At 45.0% G+C, this 16,726-nt stretch overlaps 1 protein-coding gene across 4 annotated transcripts in view; it reads left to right on the top strand.

Annotated features, from left to right (window-relative positions):
- LOC5569656 (semaphorin-5A) overlaps window positions 1-14,526 on the top strand; it is a 613,002-nt gene extending 598,476 nt beyond the window's left edge. For all 4 annotated transcript variants that reach the window (XM_021852111.1, XM_021852110.1, XM_021852109.1 and 1 more), the window contains exons 6-11: window positions 1,286-1,999; window positions 2,058-3,658; window positions 3,722-3,889; window positions 3,951-4,106; window positions 4,175-4,380; window positions 13,037-14,526. In XM_021852111.1, coding sequence (XP_021707803.1) covers window positions 1,286-1,999; window positions 2,058-3,658; window positions 3,722-3,889; window positions 3,951-4,106; window positions 4,175-4,380; window positions 13,037-13,294 — 3,103 coding nt within the window. In that variant the 3' untranslated portion in view covers window positions 13,295-14,526. The remainder of the gene's footprint in view (window positions 1-1,285; window positions 2,000-2,057; window positions 3,659-3,721; window positions 3,890-3,950; window positions 4,107-4,174; window positions 4,381-13,036) is intronic.
- Window positions 14,527-16,726: the final 2,200 nt, after the last annotated feature.

Here is a 16,726-nt window from a genome sequence, read left to right as displayed (position 1 = left end):
TCCCAGTAACCTTTGTGGAGATGGAGAGGCAAACACGGTCTCCAAATAGCAAAGATTACACACTAACAGTCCTTCCCCCAATCCCACCTGACTGTAAGGACGTGGCCGGCGCCGTTATTGACCATGTATAAATAGAGGCACTGAATTATGCACACTGAAGAAGATTATGGCCAATCCCAGCCGAACTTCTAGTTGATTCTTTGTGCATTTTCACTGACTTCGGTCAATCACGGAATAGCAACCATTGATATGTGCAGTCAGTCTAAGCTAAGCTAAGCTAAGCTAAGAATTCTGAGATTCCAGTAAGCATGTAAGCATGTTGTTTATTAGGAATCCTTGGATGTCTGTGAGAATTCAGGTATTTATAAGGTAATGCTGAACTTCACTTGAGAACTAAGCCATCCAAGATTCTCGGATTTCCTTTGGAATTCCGAAATTTATGAAGAAATTCTGGGACTCCGATAGACATTTTAGATTTGTTATAATAATTCTTGGATTATTTAAGCCATTATGGGATTATTTTGTAAATATTCAAAAACCGGTATTTGATTACGTTATTGATCTTTTGAAATAATTTTGGAATTTTTGAGTAGGTTTCTTTATCTCAAGATCTCTTCAAAGGATACAGATTTCTAGCTAAAATTCAAAAATTCTCAGAAAAATGTTCAATGTCAAATCATTATGAAATTCACATGCACATAAAGGGAATGCCAGATTTAGCTACGAAAAGTGGAAAATTACTTAACCTTCATGAATTTCATGCTCGATTATGTGATGTATAGCGGGAATGCAGTAATATTCATATTTTCACATGATTTTTCGTGCGAATAAGCGACAAATTTGGTATTGTAAGTAAGTTCAATCGTACCATGAAGGAATCCTTGAGAAATTTCTTTAAAAAACCTAATTATTTATTTAATGGAGTTTCTTGAAAAAATCCTCGACGAATTCAATAGTTGTCCCTATATGAGATACTTCAGGTTGTTTTAGGCATCATAATATTGATTTTCTGCCCTAGGTGAGTGCAACACTTAAGACTTCTGTAAGAGTTCACTCAGAAATCAATGGAGAAAACCCTCTGCGACGTATAGTTGATTTCTTGATGCCTGTAGAATTAATTTTAAATGATAAATTACAATTTGTGGTGTCAGAAAACAACTTTTAATTCTGGTGTCGTTCACTAGGAAGAATTCATGAGTTTTTAAATTATTAAACTGATTTTCTTTATAACTCCAATCATTCGAATAAAACTTACTAACTCGGTGATATTTCCACCCTCTTTCAGAGACAACCTGTACCGCCTATCCTTGCATCTGGACTTACGGGAAAAGATGCCCTGGGAGGTGACTCTGGCGATGCGAAATACCTGCTTGGACAAGGGCCAAAGCGAGGAAGCGTGCCGAAATCATATCATGGTGCTGGAGAATTTCGGCAACCGAGTGTACGTCTGCGGAACGTATGCCTTCAGTCCGTACTGCTCCTGGCGGCAAATGGAAAACCTAACGGTTACGCGGTATGACAAGGGCGTTGCCAAGTGCCCGTTCAGCCCGTTCGCGAACAATACGGCGCACATGTCTGACAATGGGAAACTGTACGTGGGAACGACGACGGATTTCTCCGGATCCGATCCGGCCATTTTAAGGGCGGATGTTACACAAGAGGGAAGCCGAATGCTACGTACCAATCAGTACAACTCCAAGTGGTTGAACGATCCGCAGTTTGTCGGAAGCTTTGAACATGGAGAGTTTGTGTACTTTGTGTTCAGGGAAGCTGCGGTGGAGTATATCAACTGTGGAAAAATCGTTTACTCTAGGATAGCTAGAATCTGTAAGAACGATCCGGGTGGTACCCAGATTCTGAAGGATAATTGGACGTCTTTCGTGAAGGCCAGACTGAACTGTTCGTTGCCGGGAGACTATCCGTTCTACTTCAACGAAGTACAAGGTATGGTCTACTCGCAGGAAGAAGGCATCTTGTACGCTACATTCACGACTCCAGAGTAAGTATTTGTCTGCCATTCAGATTGAATAGAAGACTAAACATATTTATCCCAATAGGAATAGCATCCATGGTTCGGCAATCTGCGCCTTCAACATGTCAGCCATCCACACGGCGTTCTCCGGAGCATTCAAATACCAGGAATCGCTAGGTTCGGCTTGGCATCGACAAGATGCTCAGCATCGTGATCACTTCGAATGCCATGCTGGACCAACTGCCCGCCATGTATCGCTGATTGATTCGTCCAAATATCAACTGATGGACCAAGCAGTTCAGCCAATCATCGGTCAGCCCCTTCACTACACCAAACTGGAACGGTTCAATCACATCGCGATCGATGTGATTCCAACCAAACTTCACGAACGAGTTCACGTTATCTACGTAGCAACGGATGCAGGTCTCATAAAGAAGATATCCGTTCTACCAAGGACGAAGTCAACGTGCGTTGTCGAAATTTGGCGTCCCGAGCCCAGCAGTGAATCTAAGATCCGAACCATTCAATACGTGAAAGAAACGGACTCTCTGTATGTGGGCACTGACACGGCTTTGAGCCGGATATCCTCGCATCACTGTAATCGGCACTTGTCCAGGTTGAGTTGTCTAAACTCCATGGATCCGTATTGTGGATGGAACGAACTACAAGAGGCTTGCACGATCGCACCTAACGGAGATACTCTTGCAAAGTACTGGATACAAAATGCTACGGAATGTCCTGTGCTAACTGCTCCCGTCGACGGAGGGTGGTCCGCTTGGTCCGACTGGAGTAAATGTGCGCAATCCAATGGACATGTTCATCCAATTAACACCAATGAAGACTTTTCCGCCAACGCAGATTCTTGCCTCTGTAGAACCCGAACGTGTGACAATCCCTCACCTAAAAATGGAGGACGATCGTGTACGGGAATGAGTATAGCCGTCACTAACTGTACCGTTCATGGCGGTTGGACCGACTGGTCGGCGTGGTCAGCATGCTCGCAAACCTGTGGAATGGCGGTCAAAACACGGCGAAGAACATGCGGCAATCCCAAGCCTGCTCATGGCGGCCGAGTTTGTGTTGGCCCAGATCGTGCGGAAATCTACTGTTCACATTTGCCTCCGTGCCCTGCTCCAAAACAACCTCCGATTGATGGAGGTTGGGGACCATGGGGAGTCTGGGGAGAATGTAGCACACCTTGCGGCGGAGGGTATCGCATCCGAAGAAGGAAATGCGACGATCCGACCCCACAGAACGGAGGTATGGAGTGCCCGGGATGCCACTTGGACTACGAAGTTTGCAACACGCATCAATGCCCGGATGTAAAGCGAACGGGAGCGTGGACACCTTGGCTAACTGTATCGAATGGCACTCTACCAAATGGGGGTTACGTGGAGAAACGATTTAGGTACACGTGCAAGGCACCGATCGCAGACTCGTCACTGTTGAAGATCAGTCCGAAGGAGGAAACGAGGGTATGCCACGCCGATGGGTCTTGTCAGCGATCCAGTGACGGCGGCTACGGTGCAAGCGAAAGCGAAGATGGTTGGAGCGAGTGGACCTCGTGGAGCAGCTGTAGCGCTTCCTGCGGTGGTGGACAACAGTTCCGGACGAGAACGTGCGAGAAGGCGGAGTGCGACGGAATCAACAGGATGGCGCGAGCTTGTAATGCTCAACCGTGTAAAGGTAAGGATTTCCATAATTTGAAGACTGTTCGGATTGGTATAACTATTATGATTGATTCCGCAGGTGAATGGGGCTGCTGGAGCGATTGGTCACCATGTTCGGTGACCTGTGGGCTTGGGACGCGAACTCGTTCGCGACAGTGTCTATCGATGTCGGGCAACGTGATCTTCGGAAATGACTGCGAAGGACAAAGCACTCAATACGATACATGTGAGATGCCTAGCTGCGATTGTAAGTGATTTTGACGATTGAAAACTGAACTTCATTAACGTTGGGTTTGAAACAATTTCAGCATTCCTCGGCTGGGGTGAGTGGAGTGAGTGGTCTGCTTGCAACACGGACGATGAGAAGGTTCGGACACGGAAGTGTCTCATACCGACGCCGGATCAGAAGATGTGTCAGGGCAGCGATCGCGAGATTCGCAAGTGCCAAGTGGAAATGAGTAACGGTAAGTTGTATATAAGGATTTGAATCACAACACATTCTGATAATCGTTGCTTCCCGATTTTTTTGTAGAAATTCCTCACGCCTTGACAGCGAAACCCTCCTCGATAATGGCAATCGTTATTGGAGTGACGTCGCTTATCATCGTTTGCTGTGCTGGAACTGCTTTCATCACCATGTACCTGATGAAGAAAAAGAATAAGGGCATCAAAGCGATTCAGGGTTCGCCATGCTACGGATCCTACCCGAATCAGTACTCTTCACTGCCGACTAAAGATGTAAGTATACAGTGTTGGTCACACAGCAGAAGCTATGTTTAAACCATATTTAGTGGATTCTTGAAAAACCAAACGCTGTGCGTTCTCTCCAAGTGCTCGCAAAAAGAATTCATCACAGCGAATAATGTACCATGCAATGTACTTAGAACGTCAACCCAGCATACGTTCCAAATTACCAAATTCGTCCATCGTGTTTCAAATTAAGGAGCTCTGTACCGATAAGATAACTTCGAACCATACTCTAACCTCCACTATGATCCTCAATTTTGCCTGTTTCCTAGTATCCTACTAGAAACTGCTACTGGGATGAGCGACCTTGCATTTCGCTGTGTTCTGGGTCTCCGCTTCTTCTGTAACTACTCTGCTAACAGCGTTCCCCACTCAGCCTTTTACTACTCGCCCGTCTAACGCTGCTTCTCATCTTCTTTTCTTCTTTTCTCTTTTACTATTCAACCTCGGAGGTGTTCCACCAGTTCCGGTTTGAGAGAAGTCTGTACTGCCGAGTCCTATGTACCCAAAGCACTGTTTTTTTTTTCATCGGGCTAACTCGAGTGACAAAGTCGATCCGACGATTCCGGTCGAAGGTCGGCGTCTGGTTCATCGGCGACCTGACATTATTTGCACCGTCATACTGATCATGGAATTCCGAAGGTCAAGATCGCTTATCATTTTGTGCACCAAGCTGAAATACTCACCGTCGATCGTGTGCCAAAGTGCGAGACTATGTACTGGAATATATCTTTGAAACTTACTCCTCTAACCTCCACCAAGATTCTCAATTTCGCTTGTTTCCTACAACTTCACTAGAAACTACTACTGAGTTATGACCGACCATTTTTTTTAAAATTTCTTTATTAGTATCATTCTAAACATTACATTCATTTCTTATATCTAGGTGTTCTGTGTTATTATACAACACTATCATCCTAATTTGGTAAAACAAATTTAAGAATTAATTAACATTTTGTTAACAACATATTACATTTCATTTGCCGTAGCAGTTCAGTTTTTTTTTACAGGTGAGTTGATTTCACCTGTTTATCAGAGAAAAAAAAACGTTTTTAATATATGACCGACCATGCTTTTCGGTTTGTTTCAGGCATAGCTTGTCATGCTGTTTTGCTGATTTCCTCCGCTTCTTTTGATCTTTTCTGCTCCCCATCATCAATATCGGACGACTCCTCCCACTTTCCTACCACCTTACCTATTACCTTACTTTTTCTTCAACTTTTCGGAGCCCTGCACACTACAGCACCTTCTCCACTACTCCTTCACTGACCGCTAAAACTTCTCCTTCTCTCCTAGCCAGGAGCGGACGATGCTTCCTTCACTACTCTTCTTCTTCGGCTGCAGCCTATCGTGCCTGTCCCGTGCACTCCTCGGGTATGATGACTGGACTCGAGGCTTAAGCGATTCATGGATTCACTGCAAAATCTGGGTTTCCACGCGCACTCGAATGTTCTGTGGGGTACAGACAAAGACAAATTAAAGACCTCCATGTCCTTTGCAGTCGCTCAAAATTTTATGGCTCATAAGGTAAACTAGGATGCCGTGAAAAGTGTACTGGGATCTGTCAAATTTGGGTACCTTTTGCACTAACGAGAGACCAAATGCAGTACTAGAACAGTATTGGCGAGTAGGGTCAACGCAGGTGGGCTACGGTGGTCACTAGCCAAACCGCGATGATGGGTTTGAACAAAAACCGTGAAGTCCTGTGGCCATGACGAGGATTTAAAATGGTGGAAATTAGGCGCTCTATGGTCGGGCAGCGCTGTGGTTATGATTTCCGGCAAGCGCTGTTAAACGTGTTCTCCACAACATCGCTCAAAATTGTTGTGTCACACGCTCCGCCCATCGTTTTTGACAACTTCATCATAACCATCTTTTAGATATCGCTGTCCAAACGAAGTGTTTCGACGAAAAGGTCCTTGTCAAAGGCCTTCGTCTTACACTATAGCTTGATCGTCGCGTTCCTTTGCGTTGTCGTCGTTTTGGCCAACCGGTTCTATAATTTGTTTCCTTTGTGGACTGCCATGGAAGATTGCGATGTCGCAATGTCGAACTTATCTGCCTAAACTCCACTACTGTCCAGTTGACAGCCGCTTTTCGTGCGCGATAGACGTGTTTTCACAGAGCTCTTTATAGCTCTCGTTGTTCTAGTACCCCACGATCACTGCTACGAAACATAAGATGTCTTCGCATCGAAAAAACACTCTTGTTGTTGATTTCAGTGTTCTGCCGCATCGTATTTTAACGGATCAGGTGGAGGAGTTCCTCAAGGATGTCGTTAAGCTCGACATGACCGATGTAAGGAACATCCAGCTGCACAACCTTGACAACTGCCTGTACATCGAAATGCGGGACGCAGGCGTACCCCCACGCCTGGCAAAAAAGCATCATTTGCGACACTACCTTGAGTATCAGGGAATACTCTACTACATCCCGATGTACGTGGATGGTCCCACTACCACTGTTAGAATCCACGATTTACCACCGCAGATGTCTAACAACACCATATCCGACTACATGCAGCAGTATGGCAAAGTCATCTCTATCCACAACGAGTTGTGGAGAAAGTATTTCGCGGGAATTCCGAACGGTGTGCGAGTTGTACGCATGAGGATGGAGAAGCCGGTGCCATCGCGAATAACAATAGACAAACAGCATACACTCGTCACCTATTCGAAAGACGACAAATCGAAACCAGTCCGTCACGAGAAAGGGGACAGTACAACAACACATCAAGAACAAACGTCCAGCTCTACTGTTGAAGATGGAACGAACCATACGAACAACGACGACGAACACTCGCCAACACCGCATGACGACGACGACGACAACGACGATAGTGAACGAGGCAGCGAACTGGAAACATCCACGAAACGGCGGCTGTCGGCTAGACCATCGAGCGAAGAGAAAGAAGAAATGCAAACACTCGGTGCGGTCGAAGATTCTGAACTGGACAGAAAACAGTCTCCTGATTTAGGCTGGAGAGTTAATAGATCGAGAAAGCTTAGGAAAATTAATAATTTAATTTGATTTGAACTCATGAATTAGGTGCTTAGAATAATTAATTAACGAATTTGTATAAATATCCGACACGAATGCACGGATTACGTGTAAAGTGTCGTTAATAAAAAAACAAACAAACAAATCCACTACTGTCATGCTGCAATAGGCTTTCTATACGCAGGACATTTGAAACAGCCTGTTGCTTCAAGTTGCGTAGACCCGTATCACTGACTATATATACCTTCGTACGAATTTGACATTCGGATTGATCTCGTTCAGAAGTATTTTTTTCTTACGAGGGAAAATCTGCAAATCTGCAGACGCCTGAGAAAGTAACTCAGGGAGTTTGGGGATGACCCACTAAAACCAACCCATGCACTGTACTTGAGCTACTGCTATTGAATTGCTCAAGTGGTGTACAGAGTGCTCAGACATTACCCTTGGCCTCAGTCCCTCATCTCTCCGGAACCACCTTACGGTATTTCTTCGGGGAGGGGCCAGTGCATATAACACTTAACATATGTAGCAGAAGAACCTAGAAAATCATGGGTAATACGGTACAAGTGAGAACCATGTACCCGGAGGCGGTCCTTGAATGCAAGAACTTGTATGCAATATTTACGGACGAAGATGTAAGGGTTGCCATGAAGGAGCAGTGCGAGCTAAGGGAAGTTCAGATGCTGATCCGCATAAGGAAGGGGCCATCTGGAATGCTAATATCATCAATTAAGCTTCCAAATGAAGTGGCCATTAAAGCACACTAAAAACGTGGAAAATTAAAGTAGGCTGGTCGGTATTTCCACTGAGTGTCTCTCAAAAACCGGAAGCATGCTATAGGTGCCACGAGTACGGTCATCTTGCTAGATTCTGCAAAGTGTAGTCTGCGCTAACGGAGAGAGTAACAACCACGTTACAGGAGGCCTGCGAAGCCCTGCTTTCATAAAGGTGACTGCTACTGAACCAAAGTGGAGGGAATGCAAATTAACCTCAACCACTGTGGCACAGCACAACACGTGCGATGTGACTACCCAGGTAACATTGACAGCTGAAAATAGTTTTTTCAGCTGAAAAGATGCTGTATAAACCTCATTTCAGCTGAATAATTTGTTATTCAGCTATCATTGTTACTGGGGTATCTTATCGGAGCCATAGCGTGTCCCAGCCGTCGAAGGGGAACTGGATAGCAGACAGCGTAAAATCAGTGGCGATATGGACAGTGGGACGATATTTTTTCCAAGAAATGGTGCATCATGCAGATGAAGGCTTTGTTATAGCCAAAATTAACGGATCCTTCGTCTGTAGCTGCTACGCACCTCCGCAATGGTCTAGTGACCAGTTCAAATCGTAGACCAGTCGTCATAGCCGGCGATTTCAACGCGTGGGTCATAGAATGGGGCAGTCGCTTCACCAACTCAAGAGGGAACAGTTTACTGGATGCCTTAGCAAGGCTAAATGTAGATGTTGCCAACGATGGTACCACCAGCACATACCGTCGATATGGACGAGAGTCAATTATTGACGTAACCTTCTGTAGCCCTGAGCTATCAGGAAGTTTGAACTGGCGTGTGAGTGACTTACCCACAGTGACCACCAAGCAATTCGGTACAATATTGGTAGCGGACGGCAGTTGGAAGCGCGTGTGACACAATCAAAGGAGCGGAGGTGGAAAATGTCGCAGTTTCACAAGGAGGTGTTCGTTGAGGCGTTGAGGTTAGAGCACAATGCTCAGCTTTTTACTGCGAATGAGTTGACAGCAACATTAGCACGAGCGTGCGGTGCAACCATGCTGTGGGAGGGTATGCCCGAGATATAGTCGCCACCCAGGCAACTGGTGCAAATCGACGATTGCCGATCTGCGTGCAAGCTGCTTTCGTGCTAGGACGCTGAAAGAGCAGATCGAAGACCAGCGTACAAGGCGGCAAAAGCCGCTCCCAACAGGAAAATCAGGCTCAGCAAGGAAGCCCGTGGGGTGATGGCTATAGAGTTGCAATGGTGATGTTAAGGGGCCCAGCTGTACCACCCGATAAGTATCCGGAGAACACAAAGACTATCTTTGAAGCGCTATTCCCGCAGCACGAACCGACGAGCTGGCCGTTCACACCGTACGGATCTCGGGATGGTGATTAAGAAGAAGCCCGGGTAACGAACGATGCGCTGATCGCGGGGGCGAAAGCCTTAAAAACCGGGAAGGCTCCAGGACCAGACGGTTTCCCCAAAGTAGCTCTGAAAGCAGTAATTCAAGAAAACCCCGATATGTTCAGGACAGTTCTGCAAAAATGTATCGATGAGGGTAACTTCCCCAATATTTGGAAGCGACAGAAGCTGGTGCTACTGCCGAAACCAGGCAAGCCTCCTGGATATCCTTTAGCATATAGACCGACATATCTGCTGGATACAGTTGGCAAAGGGCTGGAACGAGTAATCCTAAACAGGCTTACAAAATAGACGGAGGGAGAAAACGGTTTTGATGCCATCCAAATGGTCGTGGAAGCTATGGAGATAAAGTGAAGGCAAGAGAGGAGAGGTAATCGGTACTGCGAAGTGGTCACTCTGGACCTAAAAAATGCTTTTAACAGTGCCATTTGTGCTGCGATCTCCGAATCGGTGCACAGATTGGCGAGCGTTCCACGGGTTTCAATTATTGGCCCGACTCTCTGGAAAGCTATGTATGACGGAGTGTGAAGATCGTCGGCTTTGCGGATGACGTGGTGCTCGTCGTCATCGGCGAATCACTAGAAGAAGTAGAGATATTTGCTACTGCTACTGAGGCAGTAGACGCAGTGGAAGAATGGGTTGCGATGGAAGAAGCTTCTGTTAGCCCATCACAAAACCGAAATAATGACGATAAGCAACCGAAAGGCAGTGCAGCATGCGGGATTCTCGGTTGGACAGTGTACCATCGACTCAAAGCGGGAAGTCAGACACCTGGGAGTGATGATCGATGATCGACTGAGCTTCAACAGCCATGTCGATTATGCATGTTAGGGGGCCGCGTAAAAACAATATCAGCTCTATCCCGGATCATGCCCAGCAATTCAGCGATTAGCAGCAGCAAGAAGCGACTACTGGCGAGCGCGTCAAAATCGATACTTAGATACGCTGGCCCCGTACTGAATACGAAGAGAAACCGCTCCCGGCTGAACAGTGCGTTCAGACTGATGGCCATGCGTGTGTCGAGTGCGTATCATCGGAGGCAATCTAGGTAATTGCAGGATTGATCCATATAAGCCTTCAACTCGAAGAGGACAGCGAGTGCTACACGGACCGAGACACGCGGTAAATTCGGAAAAGAGTCATATGAAATGGCAACAGCAGTGGGATAGCGCTGAGAACGGTAGATTGAACCACCGGCTAATTCCGTGCCAGTCGATGTGGGTAAACAGAAAACACGGAAAAATGAATTTCCACTTGACGTAGTTTTTGTCTGATCATGGCTGCTTCAAAAAATACCTGACTAGGTTTGGATACGCAAGGTCGCCGTTTTGCACCAGTTGCGGCGTTGTTGAGAAAACCTATGAGCACGTAGTCTTCGAATGTGCGCGCTTCGAGTATGAGCGAGCTGACTTGAGATCCGTCGTCGGCAATGACGTCAATATGCACAATATCGTCAAAGAATGTGTGCTGACGAAGAAAAATGAGGCGTGGTAAACCGGACAATCGTCCAGGTGGTGTCTCTGTTACAACAAAGATGGCGAGAGAAGCAGCGACACTTACCGCAGCGGACAGCACATGGCTCTATGTCGTTGGGGCAGCTGGAATCGTTGGACCGATCTCGGCATTCGATAATTCAGTCTGTTGAAGCGAGCATATGAAGGAGACCAACGGGCGCGACTGGAGTAAGCTAGATCCGAGTAGGGTGGGCGTAGCGTAGCATCGGTAATAAGTCGTCGAGGCGCCTGCAAACCGGAATTCATCTTCCTACCGGAATTGCAGGACCGACACCGACACTTAACCGACCAACATCGCTTCAGAGTAGGCTATGTCCTTCCGCCGGGGACTAGCTTAGTACATTGCAAAACAGCACTGGCAAATGATCTTAGGGGCGCCTGTGAACTGGAAGTTTCCATCCACCGGAATCGCTGGACCGAACTCACATCTGTCCGGAAAGCATCGGTTTGGGAGTTCTTCTGCCGTCAGAGAAAAATAGATTCACTGTCAGGGACTATTCGGAGTGGTCCGTAGCGAGTCACCGGCTTAAGTCGTCGGGGCACCAGTAAACCGGAAGCCATCCTCCAACTGGAATCGCTGGACCGATCTCGACATCCAACTGGTCAAACTTGGAGAGCTCGAGAATCAGTGGATTAGCAGCAGGCGCAGAAGTTGCGCAGGGCTCTGGCAAGATGACAGCCCCAAACGCTTAGCAGCAGTGCAACGAAGCGTAAAAATCACAGAACCGGCAGTATATCCCTGGCGTGACGCCAGCTATAAATGCAGTATGAAAAGAACAAGGGAAGTACAGGAGCACAAGATGCACGTGAGTCACACGCAGAAAGTGAAGCAAGAAGCAGTGCTGGTAAGCACAATAGCCTCCCCCATGAAGTAATGCTAAGAGGCAGTTTCGGGAGGAATGGCTCGTGGGCGAAGGTGGGTTTAGTCGGTAGTGGAAATTCCGAGTCCGACACTCTGGCGCACGATGGACGAATTCGATATGACTAGCCTACATATCGAACGTGATCGCTGGATTAGTTCGTAAATAAAAAAAAACACAGCAAAAGTAGCCTAGGCAAACTGCTTCTCTTAGCCGACTTAAACAATGTTACAGGGGACCAGCCTCGGCCGGACTAATCCTCTGCAGCCGACTCTTGGCGCTGCGATTCTAGCATAATGTGAGTGATAGCCGTTGTTACTGCATTCCAGCATCGGCATCCGCACACATTCTCTGGATTGCATTATCTTCCACCTAGTAGCCACCACCGTTTTATCGGTCATCAAATTTCCTTCTCGATCGTTGCACATAGCGGGCACTGGTACGGTATTGTGCCGCGCGCCATTGACCGTTGCATAAAATCTCCGCATATCGTTCCGATTCATGCCATCTTGAGCTTCAGCTACCACACTTTCTTCGAGCTCCCTTTTTTTTATGCGATGGATTCGCTTTTCTTCGGTTCTCGCTGCTCTGTACCTCTCTCTGTTCTGTCGGGTACCGGCCACAAGTATACGGCTTCTGGCAACTCTCTGGCACTCTTTATCGAACCAGCCGTTTCGTCTTCGTTGTGGAGTCACAGCTTCGTGGATAGGGTCCCACAGGCACCTCCATTACCCTCAAATTCCTAGTTTTTATGTCTTCTTGGCTTCGGTGTGAACACTGGATATCGAAACCTTAGTCTTTCTTGGAGTCCATTTTTCTCACCTTGTAAAGTGCTCCGGCAACTTGCTGGGGTCTCCTGGTGGAACGTTGCAACCTTGACAACGCATATGGATTATAAGTGGAAAGTGCTTTACGGACCTCAGATCATGCTTGAGGAGGACACGGTCATGACCCAAGAGTCTGTCAAAATTGTGACAAAATTGCAATATCCCGAGACCTCTACTATGTTGATTGTTTGCAAGGATCCAAGATAGACAGACATTGAATCCCTTGTGTGGGAATTCCGCGGCCTCATATTGTCCAAATAGATTTTAATCGATTCTTCTCTTCTTCCAGTACACCGAGAGCCACAAACCGAAGCGCCAATCGTCGTTCAACGGCCGGAACGATGCCAGCGGCTCGAAGATCGCCAACGGCCACACCACGCTAACCAAGTCGAACAACGTCAACGGGGCGGTTCTCGGCAACAACACCCCCAAAGTGCTGGCCAAGTCGTTCAACGACCCGGACACGGCCACCATCAAGCGAAACTCGCACGGCTTGAACAACATCCGCCACGCCCGACAGCTGGAACTGGAGGAGGAAAAGTACTGACTAACCGACCGGCCAACTGAAGTCGCGACTGATACAGTGTGATTCAACCAGAAACAAGAAGCCTAACGGACAATCGTTCTTCATGGGAATGCCATTGGTGATTTTGAATGTTCAGTTTTATTTTTGCGGCAGAGAACGAACAAAGGTTCATTGTGATCTCATCAGCAGGCAGTGTCAGAGGAAAGAAATTAAAAATAGCAAATTTTTGTGTAGCTGGAAACGCTCTGAAGCAGACTTCCATTTTTTGCAAGTGCCACGCCAACTTGTATGCAAGAAATTTGAACAGTTGAATTGGAAACGAGCCCTATTCTCATGAAATCCCATTCACTTGAAGATATATATGATAGAAGAAACTCGGTAGCAATGATTCTAAATTCTAATGAAGTAGTGCCGGTTTATTAATGAAGCGCAGACAAGTAGACGTAACACTTTAAATTTGTCGTCCAATTTCTGGTGATTTTGGCTCTTCATTATCATCATAGATCGAACCTGTTAGAAGCAAGGCTGATGAGTTAAGATTTAATCGTCGTTTTAAAGTATTTGTTAGTACCTACTAGAGAACGGATTTTACGCAACGGATTGTGAATTCTAACCGAGCAAATCGAACAATCGCAAACAAACGCTTCAAATCGCTAAATAATGAACAAGGGGCTACAAATATTTAACCAAATGCTATACTTACGTAGTGTATAGAGTCGCGCAGAGAATGCGTTTTTCTACTTATACAAATTTCGTTTACATCAATCCCACGATAATCCTGTGCAGTCTAGCGCTTGCCTCAGCTAACAAATTGGATTTAGGCTATATAATAGGGAAAATAAACTGTTATACTGCACTCAAATTAACAGTTAGTTTGTGCCATTAGGGTAGGGATATTAATGCAGAACATGGTTAAACACAGGAGCAATTTAAGAGAATTTTAAAAGTTAGATTTACGTAAAACACAATTCAATCATTTTAAAGATTTTTAATGTTAGGAACTTAATAAAAAGAGGTAAAATTTAATTTTACTTGTGATAAAAGGTAGCTCAAATTGAGCAAATTTCAATTGTTTTAATCGATATACATCGGATACAGCAAATGCGAATAAAGTAGTTATAATCAAACTGAGTTCAAACAAAAGACTTGACCGAAAAAAGACATTGATAGCAATTTTGTAAAAAAAAAAACTAGGGACAGTTGAAACTTTTTAGCTATATAGTGATGTAGAAATAAACAGTTTTGTTAAGTTAGTTTGATGTTTTTATTTGATTATCACAACGTCAATATCATCCACTACACTCGCTTAAACCAGGCCACCATCGGCACACATCGTTAGAATTTCAATTTTATGTCACTGATCGCTACTATATGCTAAAACCGCTAAAACTAAAGCTGGGGGACCCCTCGTACGCCAGCTGGTTGAGCACCAACAGATGAACAATCATTCAGCGTAACATTCTCTATGAGAAACACGTTGAATGGTTTTTCACAGTTGACAAGGCGTCCATGCAACATTTAAAGGCATGCAACTTCCTCAACAATTAGGGGGGTCTGTAGCCTTGAGGTTACGCTTTCGCTTCATAAGCGGAAGGTCATGGGTTCGATTCCCAGCCCCTTCACAAAAAAACCGTCCAGCCACCAGAAGACGCCTCACGGAGGACCGTGCTTTGGGGAGCACATCCATCCTCCGTCAGTATCAGATGGTGACTGAGACAAAAACTGACCCTCAATTCAATTCAATTTCATTAAATATTTCAACTTTCCAACCATGACTTTTACTGAATCTGCACATTCTCTCTTGGATGGAGCTTATCAGGCTCCAGAAGAATCCACCGAACAATAAATTCAGAAAATATTCCTACAACTGCCAATTCAATTTCATTGAAAAATTTCTACTCTTCAACCATGACTATTACTGAGTCCGTGCATCTCTCTCTCGGATGGAGCTTATCAGGCTCCAGAAGAATCCATCGAACAATAAAATCTGAAAATACTACTACAACTGCCAAGTCAATTTCATTTACAAACTTTAACTTTCCAACCATGACTATTACTGAATCTGCACATTCTCTCTTGGATGGAGCATATCAGGCTCCAGAAGAATCCACCGAACAATAAATTCAGAAAATATTCCTACAACTGCCAATTCAATTTCATTGACAAATTTCTACTCTTCAACCATGACTATTACTGAGTCCGTACATCTCTCTCTCGGATGGAGCTTATCAGGCTCCAGAAGAATCTATCGAACAATAAAATCTGAAAATACTACTACAACTGCCAAGTCAATTTCATTTACAAACTTCAACTTTCCAACCATGACTTTTACTGAATCTGTACATTCTCTCTCGGATGGAGCTTATCAGGCTCCAGAAGAATCCACCGAACAATAAAATCAGAAAATATTCCTACAACTGCCAATTCAATTTCACTGACAAATTTCTACTCTTCAACCATGACTATTACTGAGTCCGTACATTCTCTCGGATAGAGCTTATCAGGCTCCAGAAGAATCCATCGAACAATAAAATCTGAAAATACTACTACAACTGCTAAGTCAATTTCATTTACAAACTTCAACTTTCCAACCATGACTTTTACTGAATCTGCACATTCTCTCTTGGATGGAGCTTATCAGGCTCCAGAAGAATCCACCGAACAATAAATTCAGAAAATATTCCTACAACTGCCAATTCAATTTCACTGACAAATTTCTACTCTTCAACCATGACTATTACTGAGTCCGTACATTCTCTCGGAAAGAGCTTATCAGGCTCCAGGAGAATCTATCGAACAATAAATCAGAAAATACTACTACAACTGCCAAGTCAATTTCATTTACAAACTTCAACTTTCCAACCATGACTTTTACTGAACCTGCACATTCTCTCTCGGATGGAGCTTATCAGGCTCCAAAAGAATCCATCGAACAATAGAATCTGAAAATACTACTACAACTGCCAAGTCAATTTCATTAATAAACTTCAACTTTCCAACAATGACTTTTACTGAATCTGCACATTCTCTCTTGGATGGAGCTTATCAGGCTCCAGAAGAATCCACCGAACAATAAATTCAGAAAATATTCCTACAACTGCCAATTCAATTTCACTGATAAATTTCTACTCTTCAACCATGACTATTACTGAGTCCGTACATTCTCTCGGAAAGAGCTTATCAGGCTCCAGGAGAATCTATCGAACAATAAATCAGAAAATACTACTACAACTGCCAAGTCAATTTCATTTACAAACTTCAACTTTCCAACCATGACTTTTACTGAACCTGCACATTCTCTCTCGGATGGAGCTTATCAGGCTCCAAAAGAATCCATCGAACAATAGAATCTGAAAATACTACTACAACTGCCAAGTCAATTTCATTTAAAATTTTAACTTTCCAACCATGACTTTTACTGAATCTGTACATTCTCTCTCGGATGGAGCTTAT

Source organism: Aedes aegypti, chromosome 3 (genome assembly GCF_002204515.2).
Source record: "Aedes aegypti strain LVP_AGWG chromosome 3, AaegL5.0 Primary Assembly, whole genome shotgun sequence".
Lineage (NCBI taxonomy): Eukaryota > Metazoa > Arthropoda > Insecta > Diptera > Culicidae > Aedes > Aedes aegypti.
This window is presented reverse-complemented; position numbering and strand designations above follow the sequence as displayed.